The sequence below is a fragment of the Tauraco erythrolophus genome, chromosome 26 (genome assembly GCF_009769465.1).
Source record: "Tauraco erythrolophus isolate bTauEry1 chromosome 26, bTauEry1.pri, whole genome shotgun sequence".
In the NCBI taxonomy this organism is placed as follows: domain Eukaryota; kingdom Metazoa; phylum Chordata; class Aves; order Musophagiformes; family Musophagidae; genus Tauraco; species Tauraco erythrolophus.
This window is the reverse complement of record NC_141490.1, coordinates 4248287-4272387: the sequence shown is the minus strand read 5'-3', so window position 1 is coordinate 4272387 and position 24101 is coordinate 4248287. Positions and strand designations below refer to the sequence as shown.

Sequence of the window (24101 nt, the reverse complement as noted above, 5' to 3'; positions counted from 1 at the left end):
GTGACAACCTTGGCCCAAGATTGCAAAACATTCGTACAGCACCCTCCATTACACGGGATGCTGGGAAGACACAGAGGTTGCCTTAACTCGCTGTCTTCTGCTGCAACTGTTCAGCAGTTTCCAATCTGGAAATGCTGATGGCCCCACAGATTCAGCTAACCACCTGCTTCATCTGTTTTTACACAAAAAGGAAGCAATCTACAAGAGAGCCCAGGGTTTGAAGTTGTGGGAAAGCCTCCAACATCCATAGGAAACAGGCAAGAAGAAGCAAAGACAAAGCAGCTGTGACAGTACCTTTCCTGTAGCCGCAAGCCCTGCCATGCTGTGAGCGTCTGCGTAGTATATTCCAACATCCAGAGTTTGTAGAACAGCATCATATTGAGAATGACCAGCAGCACCAGACTGGAAATAAAGAAAACAGTCAGTTTACTAGGAGCACTTCATAGCCCATTGCCTGCCAGTCACACCTGGGAAAACTCCCAAGGCTTTAGGAAGGTGTCTGGGGCCCAGGTCCACACTGTATGTGAGTGGGAATTTAATCTGAGTAAGGGCTGGGTGCTCAGAACCCAAAATTTCACCTCATCAGAGAAAATTGTGAGCAAGGAAGATGGACAGACAGAAAGGCAGGGATGACGGATCAGACAGAACAGGTTGGATGAGTGGATGTGCTGAATGCAGAGAAAGGGAGGGAAATGAGAGAGTAAAGAGGTAAAAAAAGAGAGAGACAGTACCTGAAACAGATCCTAATGGGAGCAGGGAAGAGAAAAGACGGAGCAGCTGCAGGTTAGAAATAGGCTGACACAGAACAGGAGAAACTGGGCTGAGCAGAGAAGGCTCATAGTGCAGAAGATACATGGTGGGGAGGAGGGAAGGAAGGAACAGTGGGAAGAGAGGCAAGAAGGACCAATATCTTTATCCTCACCGGGAAAAGGAAATGCAGAAAGGAGCTCAATTTGAAAAGTAACCTGAGCCTACAAACCTTCTGCCCACCTCACTAAAAGGTGGCTGGAGCTTAAGAAAAGAATGAGCCCAAGTTCTGCCGTTCCTCCAGGGCTAAGAGTATGCTTCTGTTTCCCGAAGTGATGAAAACACCTGCCACAGCTGGATTGCTCCTTTAGACTGTACTGCTTCATAGCAGCTGCCCAGCAATCGCTGCAGCACTAACACATGAAAGCTACTGTCAGCCCAGGAGGCAGAGAAACAGTAAATACACCTGCCATTAGGCTCAAACACTGAGCCACAGGGATACCAGAGGCCTGGAGCCCATTGGTACACATCCAGCCAAGACCAAGACTAGCAACTGTGAAAGGTGGTGGCAGAAAAGGGATCCAAACCAAACGTAGGTCTTGCTGCTGACTAGTGAAGTCATGCCAATCTCTCTTGCTTCATGTGTTTCTACTCTATTTTGCAGAAATCGTCTCTAAACGGTCCAGCTTCTTTCTGAGATGGTATCTCTCATCAAAATTGCTGCCCAGGACCAGCCCCTGAGTAGGTTTTGCCAGACCAGAGGAAAGAAGTAACAGACAAGACTCCTCATATACACCAAGCCCTGTTGTGATCGCACAGTAACTCCCAGAGAGCTCTGCAAGGTTGTCTTTCATGATAACAGCTAGTTTACTACTCCCTACTGGAAATGCTGTCCAATAGGGAGGCAGATTACAGTAAATTACTTCTTTTAAAATAAATAAAACAAACAAACAAACAAACAGTTTCTAGATATCATTGAAAATCTCTAAACTGAGTCCCTGAAATATAAAAGACTCTACTTGTTGAATTTTTTCTCTTTTAAGTATAGACTCCTCTCTCCTGGCACAGCTGCCCCTTGCCCTGCTTGCCACTATCGACATTGCCTGTGTCCCAGACAGTATAGCTGAGCTGCATTGAGGACTCCCAGAAACATGCAGGTCTGTGAAGCCTGTGTTTGGTTAAAACGAGGTCAAAACTGAGGGGAAAGGAGAGACTTTGATAAAGTAACATCTAGAACCTACAGAGGAACATCAGTGGCCAGCTAAGTACTGGCAAAAGCTGGGATCAAGCCAGACAGAACAGGTCATGGGGCATTTGGGGGAAATTTTAATTCATTCTTTTCTGCCTGTCGTTGCTTCTCTCTCCTCTGTGCTGTGTGAAGTTTGGGACCAGAGGGGAATATGGGAGAAGAAAAACTGGCACAGGGGAGCACAGAACACCAGAAATACAAAAGGACCAGAGTTGTTAAAGGCTGACTGTGAAGGAAAGAAAAAAAGAAAACACTTACACAAAACTGATGACAAGGAGCAGCTTGGAGACACTCTGCAGGTGGAAGCCGCTGGGGCCCTCCTCAGGGATGTGCCGTGTCTGAGTGGAACCTGAGGAGACAGATGCATTTAGGCTAGGAAATGCTGTCCAACAGGGAGGCCAACCCTTTTCCTTCTATCCACGCCTCCATCTCACAAAAACAATCATAAAACATCCTCCTTGCCCTGGAAAGCCCTGGCCCCTCTTCCTATTAACCCTCCATGAGCGAAGCTCCAGTTGTTCTCCAGAGGCGCCCAGCACTCCATCCCCAGGTGTGAGGGGTCTGCAGTTCCTTACCTGCCACATGCTTGATTCGATGTGCAACCTCCTCGTCCGTGGGGGTGGTGACGGGACTCAGCACCTCCTCCAAGTGTGGCACCCGCAGATGGGCATGGGCCCGTTTCCTCCGGCGCACGGTCGATTGCTTGCTCACTTTGTCTTTGGGGGATTGTCTGTGGACCTCAGCCAGGTACGTGCTCTCGGTTTTGGTCAGTTCACTCTCTGCAGAGACAGCAAGGGAAAACATTTAATAGAAGTGGCGCTGGCCGTGCAGAGATATAGAAGTGAGCCCTCTAACGGCACAGCTGCTGGACCAAGCAAGTTGGCAGGGTCCAAGAGCCCATGCCCGAGGACACACTACACATCCCTTACACACCTTTTGCCAAACTCTGACCCCAGACTGCCTGCACTCCTGCCAGAGAGCAGGATTTGCTGATCTAATTAATTCCAGCAAGTGCTACCAATGCAGTGGTATAACTTTGGCTGGCTCCTTTCAAAAGCCGCTCCAGCCCAGTCGGCTGGCAGCAGGTATCACACACTGTCATGCTGCCCGCTTGCAGGGAGGCATGCATAAATGGCCGTTTGTGGGTCGTTACTGCAGCTCCAGTCATTGCCACTCTTACCCAAATGACGGAAATAATCTTCTAGGCCACTCCAAAAATTCTTCTCAATGAAGGACTTCACCAGCCCCCAAGGCTGTTTCCTGTAACGTAACTCTGTGGAAACCCTATGTGAAGAAAGGAAAGTCATTCTCCCAATTTTATTTCCTGAAGGCAATGTCAATTCACAATCCTTTGTCAGTGTAAACATGAGAAACAATCCTGCGCACTGTCATTTCTGGAATGGTCTCAGCCCTTTGTGTTTCTCGAGGAGAAGCACTGCATGAAAAGTCCTTCCAAAGGCAGTGGCAGGAAGCCCTCAAGAGAGCCTCCCCCAAGAGGATTCCCAAGACCTTCAGTCATGTGGCAGGCAGACATTTAGATTACTTAAAGAAGTTGAACACAAAGGCCTATAACTCTGCCTGACACCAAATTCCTCTGCTTGTCCCCCAAGCGCATCTCAGAGGCACAGCCCCTGGAAGTATGTCCTGTTTCTTATCACATGTAGTTGATAGTGTGTGACAACTGGCCCTGCAAACCACTGCTTCCAAGAAGGGGGCAAGAAAAGTCAATAAATCCTCTCCCTGGCTCAGCTGTAACTCCTCTGCATCAAGTCTATTGTTTGCTCAATGTCACCACAGTAGGCAGCTGCCCCTACAGCAACTCTTGGTGATAAAAAGTGTTCTGGCAACAGGACAAAGAAATAAGGCTAAGTTCTCCCCAACCCCTTTGAACACACCGAACAGCAGACCTCCCTCCCAAAGGTGACATCAGTAAAGCTTCATCCCACAAGAAGTGTACCTGAGTCGGCTTTTGTTTCTGGCAACACGAGTCAACGTGTAGCGGTTAATAGTGTAGAAGTAATCGTTGTAGGGGATGTCGTGAGTTAGCACCTCTGCATCTATGACGTAGCACTCGCTTTCTTGGCTGGCCTTGTACATTGTCTGCATAAAAGACAGCATGCAAGGCAACCATTAGTCTGCTTAGAACATGGCTCCGATAGACCGGCACCTTCACTAGCACTTCACAAAACCAACTCTACCACAGATAAGAGACCACGCCCATGCCCGAGCCCCATCAGCAATTTTTCTGTCAACAGATCACCTTTGAGGGAAAGCATACTCAAGTGTTTCACGCAGATGTTTCCCAAGGGCATATTTCAAGAGGGGCATTCAGATCCAGCAGCTCAGCCTCCAGCATTTTGTATCACAGATGTAGTTACGTACAATGCCATGTGAGGACCAGTTCTTTGGGACCTTTGCAAGTGTCACTTCTTTTCACTAAATTGATATCTGGCATGTCAGGGAGCAACATGATCTAAAATGAGAGGTGGCCCTGCTTTGAGCAGAGGTCCTTTCCAGCGTAAATTACTCTCCAGTTCTCAATGCTGTAAAAACATGTCAATTACTCTTTTTTAAGCTCTTCTGATCTGCTTCTAGTGGTTGACCCCAAACTCAGAACAAAATAGGCCGCGTCCTTGCTTGCCTGAAACTGTACTGTTCCCTTTACCCATCACTTTGCTCGCCCCTTTTCTTATCTTCCGTGTGCACAGTCTCTGCTCTGAACAGCACGCTTCATCCCATCCTTACAAGGTACACCTTGCTGCTGGGATCTCCTCTCCCTGAAATGTAGTGCTCAGACATCCCACCTTTTCTTGGCTCCCTCTTAGTATTCCCTCAAGCTAACTCTCAGTATTTACCTTTGGCCACCTGAACATATCTCTGGACACGGAAGGAGGCTCTTCCTCCCTCTATAGCTGCAGCCCCTACTTAGATACAGCTAGCCTGGCTCTTCCCAGTGCATTGCAGATGCTCCCCTTTTTTACCTCTTTAAACGGGCCATCTAATTGTCCTCACCAGTAATAAAAAAGCCTGGACATCTCTATCATAGAGCTGTGAGAAGGAATGACGGTATCTGACCTTCTTGTTCCTTCCTGCTCAGGAATAACACCTGATGGACTGACCACAGCTCAAAAACACCAGCATGGGTGACAGACACAGTTAGAACGTGCTGACTTGTTTACAAACTCATCTGCTTTTGCTGAAAAATTTGTGGTGCTTTTCTTGCAACGCAATCCAGTGCAAGTGTAAGATTAGCTACTCACATTTGCAGTGATACTGGGTTGCAAGTTGATACAAGAAAAACGTGTAAAGGAAAACGGATAGGAAGAACAAAAACATGCAAAGCAGCATGCCCAAGACGAGAAAGAAGATCAAGAGTCTGTTTCTCTGCAAAGCGTGACAGCCCTGCTGCCCTTTCACATACCTGCGTCTCAGTGACAGTGGCAGTTTTGGGGGCGAGAGGGTTGGTGAGGGTAATGGTATACAAGATCACCCTGGTCTGATTGCCATTTTCTTCCTTCTTCCAGGGATGAAAGATAATATCTGAGAGGACAAAACAACATTCCATTCAAGTAATTGGAGAGGGATCTCGGGTCAGTTCCCTAGGGAAAGGCATAGCCAAATAACCAAGCTCAGGACGGTATCTCCTTCCCCTTGGAAAGCTTGGCTGCCAAAGCAGTAGAGCTCAAATGAGTGTGAAAGAAAGGTCTCCTGTACTAAATGTGACTACTTTCCCCTTTTTCAAGTGCAGGTAAAAGGGGAGAGGCTAGGGACATGTGTCCTTCAACAAAACTACAGTTACAGGGAAAGGAGGACTACAGTGTGCCAAGGGACACTCTTGGCATCATCAACTGCACAGTCTGTGCCAGTGTCTGGTGTGGAGCTAGAAGAGCTTTTTCCTCACACTGTTAACCCTTGATCACAGCATCAGGCCTTAGCTGATGTTAAAAAGTAAGAGAGTCTGCTTCTTCCATAAACCTAGATCCAGCCCTTAGAAAATAAAACTAGATAGCCAAACAGGGCTGGTTCTACCTGCTTTTGATTACTGTTGGTACAGACTACAGCTGTCCCAAGATCTGCTCACAATATTACTCAGTCCCTCTATCATGAGGCCAAGCTACACCTCCAAGGCATGTGCCAAGACCTTCCTCTGTACCTTGCAGGGAACGCAGCCTCCGTCAGTGACTGGGTTTTACCACCAGCAGCTTACCAGAGAACCGGCGCTGTTCCATGAAGTCCCTCTGGAACTGGGAGTCCGTGAAAAGCAAGTCGTACAGTTTGTCCACACTGAAGTTGAACACTTCGTTCACATACTGACGGCCGTTCAGGTCCTCGTAAAAGGCTTGGACTTCCCCTGTGGGGAAATAAGCCCACAAGCCCCAGCCGTGATCCTCCGTGCCAACATCAGAGGCTGTGCTTTCACAGCACCAGGACCTTAGTATTTTATTTTGTGAAGAAGAAACCCAAAGGAGGTACTTCTAACCCTTTTCCTCCACTGATCCCACGACTACATAGTTGGAACGTCGAAAGGGTAATTAACTACATCGGTTATTTTAGGGTCATCCTTCCAAATACCCCACACATTCACCTTCCACGGCCCAGGATAGAAATTTTTGCATCTTCTGAACTCTTAAGGTCCAGAAATTCAATATTTCCCGCTCCAGTCCCCCACTGGAAAGGGTAGGAGAAGGATGAGACAGCCCTTCCCTGCATACCTTCATCATGGGTCTCTGACGAGTCACTGAGCTCAGTGGGAATGTCCTCGTTGTCATTGAAGTCCAGGGAAGGGGAGTTCACGGGGCCAATGATTTCTATCTTTTCTCCCATGATATTTGTAATGCCAAGGTCTTTTTCCACAGGACTTTCCGCCACTGCCTCCTCCTCTTCCGGTAGCACTCCATCAAACTGCAGCAAGGAGAGAGCAAAATGAGGGCAAGATCAGCACATGGAAATCGGAGGTTATTTCTGAAAACTTTACATCTGTGGGCCAATTTTCAAACCTTTGAACATTTGGCCTTGATGTGTCTGGAAATTAAATAATACAGAGAGGAGGAAGGTTACCGTATGGTGTTTGTAAAACACATGGGCATATTAGATCACCTCCTCTCAAAGAACCACACACAGTTCAAGCTTGAGACATACACGAGGCGTTTTGTTTGTTCAGACCAGCACACAAACAATACTGGTTTTGCCCCCAAACAAGCCCTACACAGCTAGAAAAATCTGAGGTTATATCTAAACAAGGTCTGCTTTGCCGTAATACTGTGAGGGCACGCACCGTTTCCGAGGGAGTAACTGAAGGCAGAGAAGAAATTATAACCCTTTTATCTCCAACACTCCATTTCTTTTCACCTGAAAGTATAGAAAGGAAAACGCCCTTGCTGCTGAGAGTCCCAGTTTACTGGCTTTTGGGACGGGCATGCTTTGCTCACTTTTCTTGGCCAAACGCCACGCTCACAGATATCACTGACTCGAGGACTGTGGTCAGCTGCCGTGGAAAAGGAGCTGCAGGTTAGACAGTTACCTTGTACCTTCGAGGATCTCGGAGAAAAGGACTACTGCTCCCACCGCAAGGGAGGACAAACGCTTACCGAGGCTGGCGCTTCACTGCTTCCCGTAGATGTCAGCGTGCTGGCAGTGACAGATTTCTTCGGCAGCTGAGGGCTAGCTTCTGGCTTGGCCTCCATGCTGCTTTTTGAGGAGCTGTCGTTGACTTCATTCTCTTCCACGGGGATTTCTTCACAGTAGCTGAGACGCCACAGAGAACACAGGTTTTTATGCTTACCCCTCTCAGTACAGCTACAACTGGACACACAGAGCAAGTAAGAATACTTCTATGAAGTTTCCAGTCTGGCCGGAAGCAGAAATGGCTCAGTGCAGGGAAAATCAAGCCCAAACTTTTCAAGTGTTTATAAACAGACTGACAAGCATCAGCACCTTCTGACCACGTAACACGCTTGACTGGCCTTGTGACTGCGATGCTTGGGCATTTACAGAATTGCTCACCTAGCTCAGCAAGTAGAGAGGCAGGCATTTCAGTCCCTACCAGCTTGCACAAGGAAATGGTGCACTTTCAGCTTTTTAGACATTACACATTTAAGGGCAAACATTCAGCCACAACCCAGAATCTCTCACCACGGACAAACAGCAGTTTGAGGTATGCAATATATCAGGACTCCTGCTCTCCTGAGGGCATCTTTTCTTTATCACAAGCAGATTTTACTCCTCCTCACTCACCCCATTGTGTTGAAGTCATCATCAGGAGGCACATAGTCTTCATCATCACTGGTTAGACCCAGCTCGTTCCCATAACACTGGTGGACAAAGTGCCAGAGCTCCTTTGGACAGAGAGGCTAAAAGAGGGAACAGAGAACACCACATGTTTTCACCTGAGAATATTAAAATACAATGAATTTTTGGAACTATCATTGTCAGGAATAACACACTTGTTGCCCTGAAAGTAGAAGTGAGAGATTCTGACAAAGCCCAGGGAGGTGAGATGGGAGGTGAGAGAGAGCCTTCCGATGGGCTCACCTCTTCTGAATTCCAGTGATGCTACAAAGTGGATTGTGTGTTACTGGCAGGCTGGCCCAGCTCCACGCTGGCTAAGGGCTGCAGGCGTATGTATCCTTTATGCCAAGCTGGCTTAGAGATTGCCCCCATCAAACAATAAGATGCCCTTTCACCAAGCCCAGGTTCTGCCCTAAAATCCAAATTTGTTATTTCTCCGTGACACAATCCCACATTACTTAAGAGCATAAGAAAGCCAACACGAGGCTACACCCAGAGCAGCACACAAAATGAGATCTCTCACTACTACAATGCTGCGCATGTAATAATGTAAGCAGTAAACCTGCATTTCCCTCCACACGTGTTTTCCCTGCCTCTTCTGCTGTGCCTCCACTTAATGTCTCCTACTATACCAAACTCCAGCATCTTGCAAGGATTTTTCCTCTCCAAGTTTGTTTAAATTAAAGCTGCCTAAAGAATTACAGCTGCAGGGAAAATGATCTAAAACAGCAACAAAGAAAAACATTTCCTGTTGCAGTTTAAAACCAAAAAGAGTTTGTCTCACCAAATACTATTGTGAAAAGCTTGTATATACTTCCAGCTAAAAAGAGAAAATAAATTATCAAGACTGTTCACAAAAGCTCAGCTTTTTAGGGATGCAGGTCAGCTGATTACCATATGACTGCGTTCTGAGGTTCTCGAGAAATGGGGCAGGAGAACTTGTGACTTAAATATGTGGTACAGGGATGAAAGGGGATGGATTTTTTTTACCCATGAGAAATTTACGAGCAATGACAAAGATTTCTTGGTAATGAAGGAAAACAAAGCCAGTGAACTTTTTCTGAGTTGCTGGCTCCAACTTCTTCCCATAGTTACTGCATGGCATAAGGCAGGAAATTTTTAATCTAGCTCCCAAAAGTAGCAATCAAAAGCATGGGAAAAAAAACTAACGTGAAACTTTTATCCAGAAAAACATCTAACTCTGTTTCACCTTCTTACCACATGCACTCTCCAGAAAAACATCTAACTGTTTCACCTTCTTACCACATGCACTCTAACTCACATGTCTTAGCAGGAAAAATGGGCTAGGCTCTTTCTCCCTCTCTCTTGCCAGGCATGGATCCTACATTTGGAAAAAGAGCTCTGGAAGTGCTTCCTGCCTTTATCACTCCACTTCTCAGTTCCCATTTGCTTTGACCTTGAAACCAAGGGCACTGAATTTTGTTAGGAACTTCAAAAGGCTGATCAAATTACAGCATACGGTAGCAACACAAGCTGCTCAAGCCAAAGTGATCCTTTTGAATACTAAATACTACTCCAATTTTCAGGACAGGGTATTCTGGGTGCTTAAGCCTTCCAGAACGGTATGAACTCAAGCCAGAACATCTCAAAATGCTCGTAGCACTGTAAGATCAGTTCATGAGTCTTACTCCTGCAGTGAGGCCAGAAACACTTAACAGGCTGTGGAACAGATACTCGGATGAAATATAGGATATATGGGGCCTCTGGCATAGCAGGTGCACATCCCCGCTTTATTTTAAAATCCAACCCACTGAGCCCTTACCCAGTGCACCCCGCACCTACCATTGTTCTCATTTGGTTTTGGGATGTCCTCAACACATGCTCTTTTGCTGTCCTATCTTGAACTCTACACTTCCAAAGCACAGACTTACCAAGAGCTTTGCCTGTGCAGTGAGCTATTGCTCTTGCATTTTCGACTGCTTTAGTCTGGGCTGTTTCACTTGAATTACAGACCTCAAAAAAACTCCTTCCTGAGGCACATGCTCCCACACATCAGCAGAGAAAAAGTGGCATCTGCTCTGTGTGCAAGACATGCCTGTATGTAGACAGAATTCCATGTGAAAAGAGAGAATTGCACCTGCAGTGACGTACCTGCTCTGCCTAAACACATGTGCTTACTGCCCCTACATCTTTTTATTCATATACACTAGTCACAGGTATTATCTTTCTGCATATATTCATCACTTCCTTTTCATCCCACCCCAACATTAGGTGCTGGTCTCTGTACCTTGTCAAGGAGAGCATTCTGCCAGAGTCTGAACATCATCATGTACGTCCTGTCTCGAGCCCCAAAGGAAGTAAAAAAGTGCTGAATGGGAAGAGACAAAGAGAAACATCAGTTCAGAAAAGGCCAAAGAGAAGAAGAAGAGACAAGCCTGTTTGGATCACTTTCCAGCTACAGTTCACAGAGGGACTAAGCAAGCTATACAGCACAGTGCTCAGTTCTTGGACACGGACTGAAGCTCATGGAGGCTTCACAGAGAGGCTGAGTGCCTCTCACCCAAGGGAGCAAGTCTGAGCACAGAAACAGTTCTGTTAGAGATGTGCTACTATATAACCCAGATCTTCTACCTGGCCCCACACAAGCTACATGTGTTCCAGACTTAGCTCAAGCCCAAGGGCTGCAGAAGTTCTGCACGCTTCTTCCCAGGCCCCAGGTAGCACAAGCAGTCAGTTTGGAAAAATCCTGCAACACACCTATATTCCCCTGTCCCTGACAGTCGTAAGGCGTGGCCCCAGAGGTGGAGGCTTCAAGGATGTACCTTTTCAGTGTCAGTGCAAACTTGGATGGCATTAGGAATGAGCCGTGCTGTTTTTTCCTTGGTCATCGAGCAGATATCCTTCAAGCGAACTGTCAGCTACAGTCAGAGCCATGCAGGAAGGGGAAGGTAGAAAAAGAACACGGGTAAAGAGAGACACTGGTGAGAAAGACAATGGAAAGAGTGCTTTTAAAGCAACGTCAGCAAATACGCTGACATAAAACACATGCTCAATGCAGCAGTCTGACAGCCTTACCAGTGTCTCCCAACGGAAGATGTTGCTGTAAAAGCAGATCCAGTTTTCTGAGAGGTAGAGGCGGCCCTGCAGGAGAATGTCTCTTTGTAGCGCACATGAGTAATCTGTGGGTGGACAACAGATGATAATTTAGGAGCAGCAAAACCAGAAGACAGGACCGCCTAAAGGTGAGATTAAGCGGCAGCACTAAGAGAAGCAGCTACTCAACACAGTCCTGCTGAAAGTCAAAGGCAGAGCCAGAAGGAACTGAGCCACAGCTGCTGCTCTGGCCACTAGGTTATGATTCCTCCCAAGGGCACACCACTGACATCTCTCTTACTGACTGATGATCTTGCCTTATTAGCTGGTCATTCTGTAGCATCCTATGTACTATTTCCAGATTTTAATCTTTTTCCTTTTCTCCTTCTAGTGCCATTGTTCATTTCTCTCCCAGTTTAAGCATCCTAAACAATTTCTATTCCTCTACTAGCATACGCATCTTTCAAAAGTATGAGACATGGTATGAGATCACCAGTTACATAAGATAAAAGAACAGATGCAATGCACTAGGCAGTCACTAATTAACTGCAAGGCCAAAGCCTAAATGGATACGGGAAGGGCAGTGATGTGTGAGTCAGGAGCACTGGGGACGTTAGAAAAAACAGCAGCTCAGTGGTATGCATGTTGAGACATGCAGCTCTGACAAAATGAGGAAAGACCTCAACCACTAACACACTGTCAGGCTTCAGGGAGCACTGTGCAGGAAAACATGCTCCTCAAATCATGAGGGAGCAGAGCCATAGCTGATACGCATCAGCATTACTCTCCTTGAAGCAAAACGAATTAAACTCATTAAAAGGGGTGAGGAGGGGTTCCGTCTGTGCACAAGACAGACACAATGGGCTTGCTCCTTGGTGGCAATCTCGCTGAAGAAGAAACAGCTGCATGCACGTGTGCTGGATTTCCTCCCCAAACCATGGGCCAGCATGGCAGAGCACTGCACCAAGGGGCTGACCTTACCTACGATGAGGCGCTCCGTGTCAGGAAGCTGTTTGAAGAGTTTCCTGAAATCTTCGTTCCGTTGTTTGTATGTTGGACTCAACACCTGCAAATAACAGAGTGCCTGTTAAAGAGAGGGGCAGGCATGAGTACAGAGAAACGGAGCGGGAAAACAGGAACACCTTGGTTAAGGAGAAGGGGGATCAGATGCACTTACAAAGCATGAGGCTAGGAGCTCCCACCACAGCAGACACAGACAGGAGAATTTGGGATTTAGTGCGTTAAGTGAGAAGAGGAGGAGAACCTGACTTGGAAGAGACAGTACAGAATAGAAGGGCCATACTCATATCTGCTAGGCAGCAAAACAGAATTGCATGGAAGCTGCGGCTGCAGGAGAAATCTCTTTTTCTGCAATCCCAGACTGTACAAGGTCTGACACATGCTCTGATTACAATGCATCAGTTAGCTGCCAGTCCCCAGCTCTCCCAGTAACAGTGCAGCAACACCAGAAAATAGGCACTTTAGTACAGCTGCAGCCCTGCCAGAGGAACTTGAACGATCTCTGTCATCAAGAGCTCAGGAACAGTGCAGTCATCCCCGTTCCTCTCTCCATTAAGGGCTCCACCTGGCAGTCAGTGAACACACAATGACCCACCGTACAGTCAGAACACTTTCCTGGGGCTCAACAGAGGCTCTCACAGGGACTCAACCATGGTTTGCGCTTATTCTGCAGACGTTTGGCCTCATGGAAGGCCTCAGAGGAAACGGTCCTGTTGGCTGGAAGGAGGTCAGGAGCTGGCTTCTCTCTGGTGTTTACCAGACTCTAACTCCACATTAGACCACCTCCTACATACCATGCTCATGCTGATACCTGCTCCTAACAGCCAGAACAGCCTCTGAAGGCAGAGCTGACATAAATAGAGGCAGGTGCAAATTCAGGAGGACCGTATCTCCTGTCTAGTCTATCATGTTCTTTCTCTCACAAATGTAGGGAAGGCGAAGCAACCTAGGGTACAACCTCTTCCCTCCCTGTCTCCGTTTCCTCTCCACAGCCCTCTTCTATCTTTTCCAACTGTGCAAAACAAATCTCCCAAAGCAGAAAGGTGGGCACACCTCAGAGCGTCCCAGCAAGGGCCCCAAAAATCAAAGTGATTATAGAAGGTAGCTCCTGTTTGAGAAGTGGTGGTGGCGGGGTCACAGGGGTGGGAGGAATATGAAGGTTACTTAGCATTAGCTTTACAAAATTGTCAAATCAAAGAAGGCGACGCAGACAAGACACGCATCCCCACCCCAAAAGCACTTCCTCTTCCTCACACCAATTCAATGAATTAGAAACAATATTTTTTAATGTCAACTCAGCACTTCACATATTTGCTCCAGTCCTGTGGGCCCAAGGAAAGTATCTTAATTCTGAATAAAATCTGCTCACCAGCAGATGATAGAAAGACGAATTCTACTTACCAAACTTTTAGCCTGAACATCTGGAAAAGAGCTTGGGCAGAGATGGGCTCCAGCAAGAGCCCAAGCCCAAGATTTCCTGGGACAAGCAGACAGGATGGGAAAGGAGAGGGGAATAGAGATTATCATCAGCTCTGAGCTTTGGGTTCAATGCATAACAGCGACCCAACTCAGTAGCAGAGTTCCCATGTGGAGGGCTCCTCCACTCCCTTCCCTGCAGTAAGGGATGTTCTGACCTGCCTAAAACTGTAGTACAACAGACGCTTCTCCTTAGCACCAGAACTTCTGTTACAGTGATAAACAGTTCCATTTAGAGACACTCACAGCTGGAATTTCATCTGATCCACAGCTGACATTTTCTTGCGGTAAATCGACAAGCCCCTCCAGGTCCCACAGCAGACATGAGAGCTCTTCATCCAGCACAAGATCCCAGGGAGCCTTGTGCTCCAGCAAGGAATCCATAGCGTTCCCTCAGCACTTCCACAGCTCCCCGTGTTCTCGGTCAAACTCAGTTTTTCCTGTTCCTGCCGTCACCGCTTCTTGTTTAGATCCAAAGTCGACAGAGATACAGCAGCTTGGCAGGAGTTTACGTGCCTTCCCCTGCTTTCCCGCTCACATTCAGGTCATCTGCCCTAGCCGCCTCTGTACATCTGAGAGCGGATTTGCCCTCCAGAAGACTTTGAAAAAACAGTTTCATTGGGGTAAGCGTGCTAGCGGGCTCTTGGTGCTCTTCTGCTCAGTCTCACCAGCTTCTCGCTGTGGGCATCCCCTAAAGCAGCACTGCAGAAGTGCCGACAGCCCGAGCAGTCCCAGGCAGGTCTGTGCAAGGCATCTGCGACTCCGCACCGGGGCCCAGCGCCCAGGACTGTCAGAGCTAGCAACTGAAATAGCTCTGGCCACCAGGAACCCACCGGACCAGCTGGAATTCACAGATCTAGCCGCACTTTCCAGGACTGAACAGGACGGTAAACAGCTCAGAGACTCCAGCTGCTTTTTTTCCCCCTTTGAAACCAGAAAAGCAGTTATTCTTACTCCTTTAGTGCCTGCCTCAGGCTCTCCTCTCTCGTCCCTCTCTGCTCTGAAAGGCAGCTTCAGTCTCTGTTAACGTTTCTCATGGAAGGAGCGGGTGGGGAAGATACCAAAATGACTCGCACATGCTTTAAGTTACTATAGCTGGGTAATTCTGTCGGCCAATGCCCTGCAGTAACCCAGGCTCAGCCCTGCCTCCAAGCAGATGTTTCCTGTAATGGAAAGTTGCTGGACAGAGTGTGTTGGGGGAGGCGCGAGGGGTGTAAGGAAAGATCAATCTAAAGAATATGGCTATGAGAAATCAGCCATGTGAGACCCACACAGTTAGAAACCTTAAGGGTTCCACTACTCCTATACGTATCTCTGAGCCCCCTCAGAAAAGGATGGGTCTTTCTAGGTTTCATGCATTAGTCAGGTCACTTTGGAAATGAAGGGCAAGGGCTTCCTTCAGGCTCCAGCACATGAACTCTCCTGCAGGTCCCAGGAAGAGTGCTTGGTGCGCTGCAGCTCCCTGCACCCGTCTGCCCTTAGTCCACATCCATCTCTGCGTTCCAGTACAGAAGTGCACAGGTAAATGTCCACACCATGTCACCAGTGCTGCTCAGCCATGATGCTGGGTCTGTGGAAACTAGACACAACTACACTGAAGTAAAATCCTCATTCTTCCTAACAAACTGGGCACACAGATCTCAGAAAAACAAAACCAAAAAAAAATCCAACCAAGCCTCTGCAAAGCCACTGTTTCGTTCCAGGGCCAGTGACTGCAGTTTGCTCAGGGACAGGAAGAACTGACAAGTGCTCTGTCTGCTCAGATGCACCACAAAAGCATTGCTGGTGCTAAAAAGCACACTAGTCTCTATGTTTAGCTCAGTTAGAAGGAAGTAGTACAATTATCCGCCACCCCAAGATGAGGGGACAACAAACAAAATTTCTGTAGCCTGGGAAGGACAAAGAATTAGGATTACAGACCTCTGCGAGGTACCTGCATTGCTTTACTGAATGGCTCTCTTTGCTGGAAACTGCTTATGAGATTACTTCAAAAAAAAACACCCCACCAGGATGCTTCTGTCTACACATCCACCCACCTCCCTTTGCAGGGCTGAATGGCACAAGTGATCGGAAGAGCTAACCCGGAGGTGGAGACAGCAATCATTAACCCTACTGCAAACAGAGAGAGACAGGACAGGATGGCACTGCAAAGGGAGTAAAGAAGAGGCTCAGTGGGGGAAATGGGGAGAAAAGGGTGACCCAATGGTAAGATCTCCCTGTTAACGCACAAACAAACCCTCTGACAGGAAATTTAAAGCAGCTGCTGCTGGGGGATGGGATAGGACAGGGAAGTCTGACAACACAAGAACTGAGAAAGGTACAGTCTTGTACAGCACCCGGCACAGAAAACAGGTGATGTGAAGACATGGCAAGAGGCAGAGAGGAAAGGGGGAAGGAAAATCTTATCCAATTTGCATGACTGATGGACTTGCTCTTAATTCTTTAGGGAACATTTACATTGCTTCTGGACAGAACAGGAAAACTACTAGAAAAGAACATAATACATTCCTGGCTTGTGTAGGAGTTTAGACCCCACTGACAGCAGGACTGCTATGCTGATTAATGCCAGCAAAGAAACTGGCCACCTGTCCCACAGCATTTCTTCCAAACTCTGTCTGGTCTCTCGAGTTTTTTTCTTCTTTCTCTTTTTTTTTTTCCTCCCCCTCCTTTTAAAAGGGAACAAACAGCAGATGAAGCTTCAAAGTAATCATTGGCCATTTGGGGTGGTAAGTGGATTTGAATTCCTCATCACATGAGCTTGCACCAAAAGCTCACTTCTAATTTAGTGCCTCTACGCCACAGTAACTGTGCCAAGCCTGGTAACCCATACACTTAAAATCATGGAAAATCTGAAGGGAATTGCCTACGAAAAACATCCAAAAGACATTGCTCCAGAAATAGTTTGACAAAATCATTACTGGAACTTACAAGATGATTGCACTGATTTACAGAGAAAAAGGCTGGTGTTCAGCTCCTTACTAACTCATCACGGGGCTGGGATTTTTGCAATAAATGATTGCTATTGCTGAGTCAGACTCAGGCTGCCCCTCATCAGAAAGCTGTTTCTGAGGTTTTCCTTAAAATTATGCATAATTTCTGTCTTTGTCTGTATAGGGAAGATTTTTCCTTTCCAACAGCTGAGCTTCCCCCTCCATTCTGGTATCTAAGAGGTCTCCAAGACAGTACTGCAAGAAAAAAAAGACAGCACAATGAGACCAGCAAACGCTGATTTCTTAGCTTCAGTCTTATGATCACTTGACACTGTTCTTAAGAAGCTGCAAGAGCTGCTCAGAGGTCTCCACAATGGAAGGCCCTTCACAGCATCACAGTCTGCCATGGATGCTCAGCCACCTCCTAACCCCTAGTGCACAGGCTTTTGTCACAGTTTTCCCAACGGAAGACCTAGGGCACTCTCCGTTACATGGCTATCTACTTGCATTTGACTGGATTTATTTTGGAGACTTCCACCTCTCGCAAGCCAGGCTGAAAGTCGCCCTGTGTGCACAGCATTTGTTTGCAGAACTGCAGGTGCAGCGCTCCTGTCCCACTCCGTGCGACCCTCAGTGTGGACTTTGCCCTCCCAAAGACAAGCGGGTGGAACTGAGCTCCTGTTGACTTTTTGGGACTTACTAGGATCGCAAATGTTTCTAGCAGTATTTAGGAACATTTGAAAGAGACAATTAGTGTATTTTCACTGTCATTTTTTTCCCCACTAGCCAGTCTGAGGTTATTCTGCACATAGATGGAGAGGGGATGGTTCAGGTCAGTTACAGGGAGAAGCTCTAAGAAGAAAAAAACTCAAGCATGGTTGTGAAAGAGAAAGCAGTGAAAGGAATGCATGTAGATAAACACAAAAGAAAGGAGTACAGAGTGGGGCAGACCTTGGGATCTAAACAGCAAACTGAAAACTTCATGGACAGATCTCACCTCTTCCCTGGTGCCAACTCTGTTTGCTCTGACTTTTCAAGATCATCTTATTCTCTTTTCTGGGAGTATTCTCTGCAGGTTCTCCTGATGCCTAGTGTCTACCAGCACAGGGACTACAGGAGGCAATTTACAGAAGCAAGCCTTGCTACAGAGTGGCAGCTAGAAATGCTGTGGAAAATTGGAGACATACAGCCTAATTTACAGACGATCAGGGAAGTAGAAGGATCAATAGTCCTTCCTAGAAAGAGAAGTAGGCAGAAAAAAACATGGCAGACTTGCTAGGCTCAGTGCCTCAACTGTACACTGACCTCAAGACACAAACACTGAGAGCTCCTCCATGAAGGGAAATGAGTCCCTGCACACACAGCCCGGAGAGAAGGAGAACAAAGGAGATAGCTTTTACTCTTGGCAGCAAAACACCTCCAGTTCATCTCTCATTTTAATGGCATGCTGCGTGACAAACTCCTACCAACTTGTGGAGCTCCTGCCACCCTCACAGTCAGTGCAACCTCGTCCTTCATGTCATCAGGCAAGTGAAACACAAATTTCCCACCTCTCTAAGCACATCAGGTCTACAGAGTTAGTCGCATCTCTGCTTCAGTAAACAAAATTATGAAGAAAGTTTGGTTTTGAGGTAAATTTAAAAATCATTTTTAAAATAATAACTCAACTAACAATAATTCAACATGCAGGCACACAAGTTCAAAGCAAACGCACGCAAACTGCATCCTGATGGCTAAGCATAGACAGGTGGGAACTAAACCACAGCTGACCAACAAACTTGAGTTTCACTCTGTAAGAATAACAGTTATTCTAAATCAAAGTCTCCATGTCTGTGGTTCCTCACTAAAGGCATGAGAAACACCTCAGGGACTTTTTCTTTCCACTGCTAGCCACCTCAGCCAGCCCTGTGACGGTCTGCTATTCCACCATGAGGACACGAACACAAAGCAAACCCCAAAAGGTTGAGTGTATTTATTCTCAAAATGGTGTTCTTTTCTAAATCTCACAGTGCACTAGGACCAGTTTACATTTGTCCTCTGGAAAGTAAAGCACAAGACCAAGAAGGGGCAGGTCTGCCAAACCAATCCATGACCTTGGTTCACCTCTTTTCTCCCATTTCTCAATCTGGTAGGGATGTCAATCCCAAAAGGCACTGGTAGGATCACAAGGTGAAGGCACAAGATGAGAGAAGTTGGTAGCATCTTAAGGAAAAAGTAGAGGAAAAGGAATCCAGGAGAGGGAAAAGTAAGGGTTCCAACTGGCAAAAAGGGATACAGTGCTACAAGGACAAAAAGACCAGTTAAAAGCAGCAAAAACTGAAGTCATCTTAGAAAAATTCTGACCACCAATGCTCTGGGGATCTTTGAGGACTGTGTGCTCTTTGAGGAAAGGACTATATTTTTGGTTTGTGTTTGTACAGTGCCTGGCACCCGACGCTGCTGAATCGACACAAAGAACAACGCGGAGGGTGTTTGCTCTGAGCATAGTGAAGTTTACACAAAATGAAAGTGGGGGGAAGTGAGTAAAGGAAATTGTAAGGCTTCGTGAAGGGGTAGCCTCCACAGATTCATTTCTACAGCTGCTCTCAGTGGGGAAAGGAATAGAAGGATCAGAATGGTCCAAATGCCAGAAAAATTCTGCCTGGAAGGAGTTGGCAAAGAAGGGAAACTGTATCAAGGAGAATGCATTAGCAAATTTTTAACGGCAGTAATACTGCCAAGTAGGACTGACTGCCTTCCTGGAGTTTGTGGCCCATCTGTACTTCCACATTGCTGCTTTTATCTGGCCAGAATGTCTCTACTAACTAGAACATGATTTTTGTTTTTTTTCCTAAAGGAAAATTATTGGGAGGGAAACTACAAAAAATGCAGCCAGTGCTTACTCTCCGGATGTATTGTCTCTCATGCTGAAAATATATGGAGGAAAAACAAGAGAACAGAAAGATAAGATAGAGAGGACATGAAAACACAAGAGACCCACAGAAGCAGACCACAGCACAGCATCATGCAGCAGGATACAGATCTCAGCAGCTACAGTCAGAAGCAGCTTTTGTGTAGTAGCAAAAGTCATGTTTAGCCATGGCCACAGATTCACATTTTTGCAGCAGCCTGGTGGGGCTTGTGCATCTGCCCAAGCTGCCACACTCCACATTCCTTTATCTGCCACTTCTCCACTAGTTTGGCCTACCATGGTTTACAGTTCATTCTTAATGCCATTGCCTCTATGCTTCTGTCTGCTTCTGAGATCGCATCTTTTCCTGTCCCTGCTGGTCATGTCTTATCCTTGTCCTATCCTGGTGCTGAATATTATATACAGCAAGTAAATAAGTCTGCCTCTCGTGCCTCTCTCAAATCCAACCACGCTGTATCAGCCAAAATCACTGGTGCTAATGTCTTAGGCTGCAGGAAGGCAGGAACTGTTGCTGAACATGGAATGCCTGCTGCCTTTGCCTACAAAATCACGGTACTGCTGGTATCTACCTTAGAGCGCTCAAGGGGTGGGGGTTCAACCACTGCAAGGTGACACTGATTGTGGAAATCTGCACACCACCAGCTTTGTACTGAAAACACCGCCACTCGTGCTTGCAGAACGAAAATAAGGTTGAGGCAGAAGCAAAAGATGGTTTGTCTTTCTGTGAGGTCAATAGAAGATAATTCCTCTCTCATCCCACACCACTCAGAGATGCAAAGGGTTTGCACGGTGGCACCTCTGTTTGTCACCACATCAGGACCAATTCTGCTGGGAAACCCGAAGGTACAGGACGTGGAGATCACCAGAAGAGCGACTGAAAAGATAAAGCTTTTGCTCTCTTATCTCTGGCATCCTTTCCCTCAGGATGTCAGTTCTCCTTCAACAGATCTGAGCCACTTCAATCTCCTCTTTTTGGAAATGGTCAGTATGCCCCAGTGCCACTGCAAAGCCCCTTTGCACCTTCCCCCCCACCCAGGTACCCAGACCATATCCACCCAGGGACAAGAGAAACGGGAGTACTTACATTATACCAACTCTGGCTTTTCTGTAAGGACAAAATAAAAGAGAAGCATTAGTTAGCACAGAGATCTTAGGATCAAAAAGAAAGATGGACAGAGAAACTAGGTCCAATCTGGTTTGTATAATTAGTGAAGCGAAAGTGGAACTAAACAGAAGATTTCAATGGATTTCACAGTGTGGTCTAACACAGTTATTCCCAGTTACAGGAACAAAGAACAAATCCAGAAGCACGAGTCCATAATAGGAAACGGTTCAGGCTAACGTGTGCATGTCCACATGCACGCACACAGACACACTCGCGCGCGTGCTGCAACCATCTTTGCAGAACAGCAGCGCCCGCTAGCAATGGAGGAGCTAATTATAATCACTGCCAGCCATTTCTTTTAGAGGCTTCATTCTTCCACGTCTGCTGGCTGGGTTGCAAAAATCACGTTGCGTTGAACGGACCCTGCGCAAATAAGCCTTGGAAGATCTACCAGGAGGCAGGGACACAGTTTTACTCACACAAGCCATCTGGTAAGACTTTCAATAGCATTTTAAATTTCAAAAGAGAGACACACACAGAGCCAGGAAAACTGCTAAAGAAAATCACTACAAAAGCTAAGCAAAACAAACAAAAAAAAGGCTGGGTTGTTTTGTTGTTTGGGGTTTTTTTTTCAGAATTTCAGCGCACAGTGTTTTGCATCATCTGCACATGTGATTTTTCTGTCCTTATCATGGCATTTCAGATGGTTTGAGAGGACAGGCCACATGTCACACTGGGGCGTACGAAAAAGCTAGCTCAGCTTGGAAAGCCACACTTGGCGATGTTCAGCTGGAGGTGAGAGTTATCTGCACAGAGACAGGAAGAAATAAGCTTCGCACTCCCACTCCACTCAGGCTGGCTTCCCAATGTCAGGACACTGAGCAGAACTGACGGCAAGTACAGGCATCCCCTGTTTTAAGGCGGATTTGCCCCAGGGCACTGAAGCGTGCGGGCACTGCAGCCTTTCACCACTAACAGCGGTCAGCTACAGCGCGGACCGGACCGCCAGGCACCTTGTGTGTCCGCAGCCTCACAGCTGAGCCCGTCCCGCTCTCCCAACCAGCAATGGCATGTCTACATTACACGTGGGGAGCTGAGCCTAACAGACAAGGACAGAAGCAATATCGCACTGCGCTTCTTTCTTTGAAGCCATCTTGCTTCTGACCTTGGACTGGGAGTATTTTTCGCAGTTTTATATCCAGTCTGGAATATGAAGGAAAACATACTGTTCTCCAACTTGTAACAGAGCCTGTGGAAGTTTCACTCAGAGAGTTAAGTTCATATTCACAGAAACTACCTGCATTGGGATAGCCCACAACAGGACCAACAACATACAGGATGTTTACCACAGGAAAGTAAGTGCAAAGTGTTAATGAGATCAGATTGGACCAGAGATTTCTGTGAAGACATGGGGTTGCTTGCACTGCTCTTTACCTAGACCTCCTTGCTTTCCATTTCCTATGCTCCCTATATGCCACTCCGGTAGACAACCTTACTGGCATCTGGATCTCATTCATAGAGCCAACGTTTCTGAAGAACCCCTTGCAACCCTGGGCACTGGTCTCTAATGAAAACCCCCACAGTAATACAGCATACGCCACAGGCCAAAATACAAAAGTTTGATATTAAAAAGAGCAACACCCCAAATCCTGGAGAAAGGATATGAACTGAAGAACTAGATATACAGTATGGCTCATCAACTAACTACAGGAATTTCCTCTTACTTCCCACAGTTTTCCATACTTGGTCATACCCCCCATTCATAAAGGGCCTAGGTTGAAGTCATTCTTTTCTGCAAGTAGGACATGGAAAAAGGCCTTATGCAATTCAGCTATACTAAAAAAAAAATCAGGAGAATTAATCTTAATCCATGTACACAGCACCTTATCCTGAGGAGCACTGGGTCTAAGATGCAGTGATTTCCCTGCAGATTTGTTTTGCCATCTGTCTGCCTTAATGAGCAAAAGGCATAACTCAGAAATTCCTGGGGGAAAAAAATTCATAATCAAACTATAATTGGCATAGAGAAAACAGAGACACTGCTGTCACTGTGTCTTCTAAATCAGGGTGCACATATTGTGGTGTCAGCACCCTGCAACAGGATTTCATTCTCCTCTGCTGCATTAATTGCAGTAACTCTTTTTTCCCCCCTCACATTTGAATTTCCCCAAACAGCAGCTCCTCCTTTCTTAAGCTCTTCCACACACTTATACTGACATCCAAGCCTCATCTTTTGCCTCCACCAAGCATTCTAAACATGAGGAGATTCCTTCCCCCTGACCCTTATATTTTGCAGGTAGAACAGATTACAGGTAGTCCAAAGAGAAAGGAGACTATCTGAGTCCTTTAACCTATCTTCAATTTTATTTGCCTTTTTTTTTAACTCATTGAGAATCAGAATATAGGGGGATGTGAACTGTGAAAATCAAGAGACAGTATAATGGAGGGGAAAAAAAGAAAGAAAAAGGAAAAACATATTCTTACTTTGAGCAGGTTAAGTCTGTCATACTGGAAAAAGAAACCATAAGCATTAGAACTGAAAAGAGAAAATAAATAAGTAACAGAGGAATGGAGTTGCATACAGAAGTGGAAAAGATGTAACTGATTTGCAGAGACGATGCTATAGGAACAGATACCAGAGTTCATAGTTAGATGGTGGCTGTAACCAGGAAGAATTTAGGAGAAATTGAAGAAGGTGAAAAAATGGAGTATTTTCTCTGAGCCTTTAATATAGTGTTGTCTCTAAATCTTCATGGGTTACTGATCTCATATTTGCATATACTGTCATGGAAGATTACAGCTTTATAGTGCAGATGGGAAGCAGTGGATCACACACAGGAAGTTCAGCCTGCTAACTTTATGCCAACAGAAGTTTTCACCTTTTAGCATTACTGGGAGCAGGATCACAACTTGCTCCTACAGTACTACTGCTTCCAGGGGAATGGAAACCTTTTGCCAAGTGAACAACATGACAAATAGCTCTAGAAGTATCCCTAAGTCCATTTCACAACTGAGCAAACAGAGGCACAGAACCAGGGTGAGGGGCAGAGCTCAGAACAGGTTCCAGAGCCTTTTCTTCTGACCTCTGTACTTCCAAAATCTACACTATTCACCTGGCTTCTAAATGCCCATGGCTAAATAACTCAAAGAAATTGATGGCTTTTATTTCCAAACCCCTCACCCCAGTCCAAAACAACTAGGATTTCATGACCTACTACCTAAAGGGGGATTATATCACCCAATGGGAGGGGTAAATGAGAAGACACAGCCAAACTCTTCTCACAATCGCACACTGAAAGGACAAGGTGCAACAGTCATAAG

At 46.4% G+C, this 24101-nt stretch overlaps 1 protein-coding gene across 9 annotated transcripts in view; it reads right to left on the bottom strand.

The window, feature by feature from the left end:
* Positions 1-24101, bottom strand: part of GRAMD1B (GRAM domain containing 1B) — an 89315-nt gene that overhangs the window by 3660 nt on the left and 61554 nt on the right. For 2 of the 9 annotated variants that reach the window (XM_009991875.2, XM_086626814.1), the window contains 16 exons: positions 20760-20780; positions 12320-12404; positions 11321-11424; positions 11068-11163; positions 10533-10613; positions 8231-8346; positions 7585-7741; positions 6709-6898; positions 6204-6347; positions 5418-5536; positions 3954-4096; positions 3177-3280; positions 2572-2775; positions 2255-2345; positions 732-743; positions 295-402 (listed from right to left, as the gene is read on the bottom strand). In XM_009991875.2, the coding sequence (XP_009990177.1) occupies positions 295-402; positions 732-743; positions 2255-2345; positions 2572-2775; positions 3177-3280; positions 3954-4096; positions 5418-5536; positions 6204-6347; positions 6709-6898; positions 7585-7741; positions 8231-8346; positions 10533-10613; positions 11068-11163; positions 11321-11424; positions 12320-12404; positions 20760-20780 (1775 nt within the window). Of the gene's footprint in view, positions 1-81; positions 107-289; positions 403-731; positions 744-2254; positions 2346-2571; positions 2776-3176; positions 3281-3953; positions 4097-5417; positions 5537-6203; positions 6348-6708; positions 6899-7584; positions 7799-8230; positions 8347-10532; positions 10614-11067; positions 11164-11320; positions 11425-12319; positions 12423-19646; positions 19671-20759; positions 20781-23264; positions 23289-24101 lie in introns of all 9 variants that reach the window. The other 7 variants (XM_086626809.1, XM_086626810.1, XM_086626808.1 and 4 more) reach the window with 6 other exon arrangements.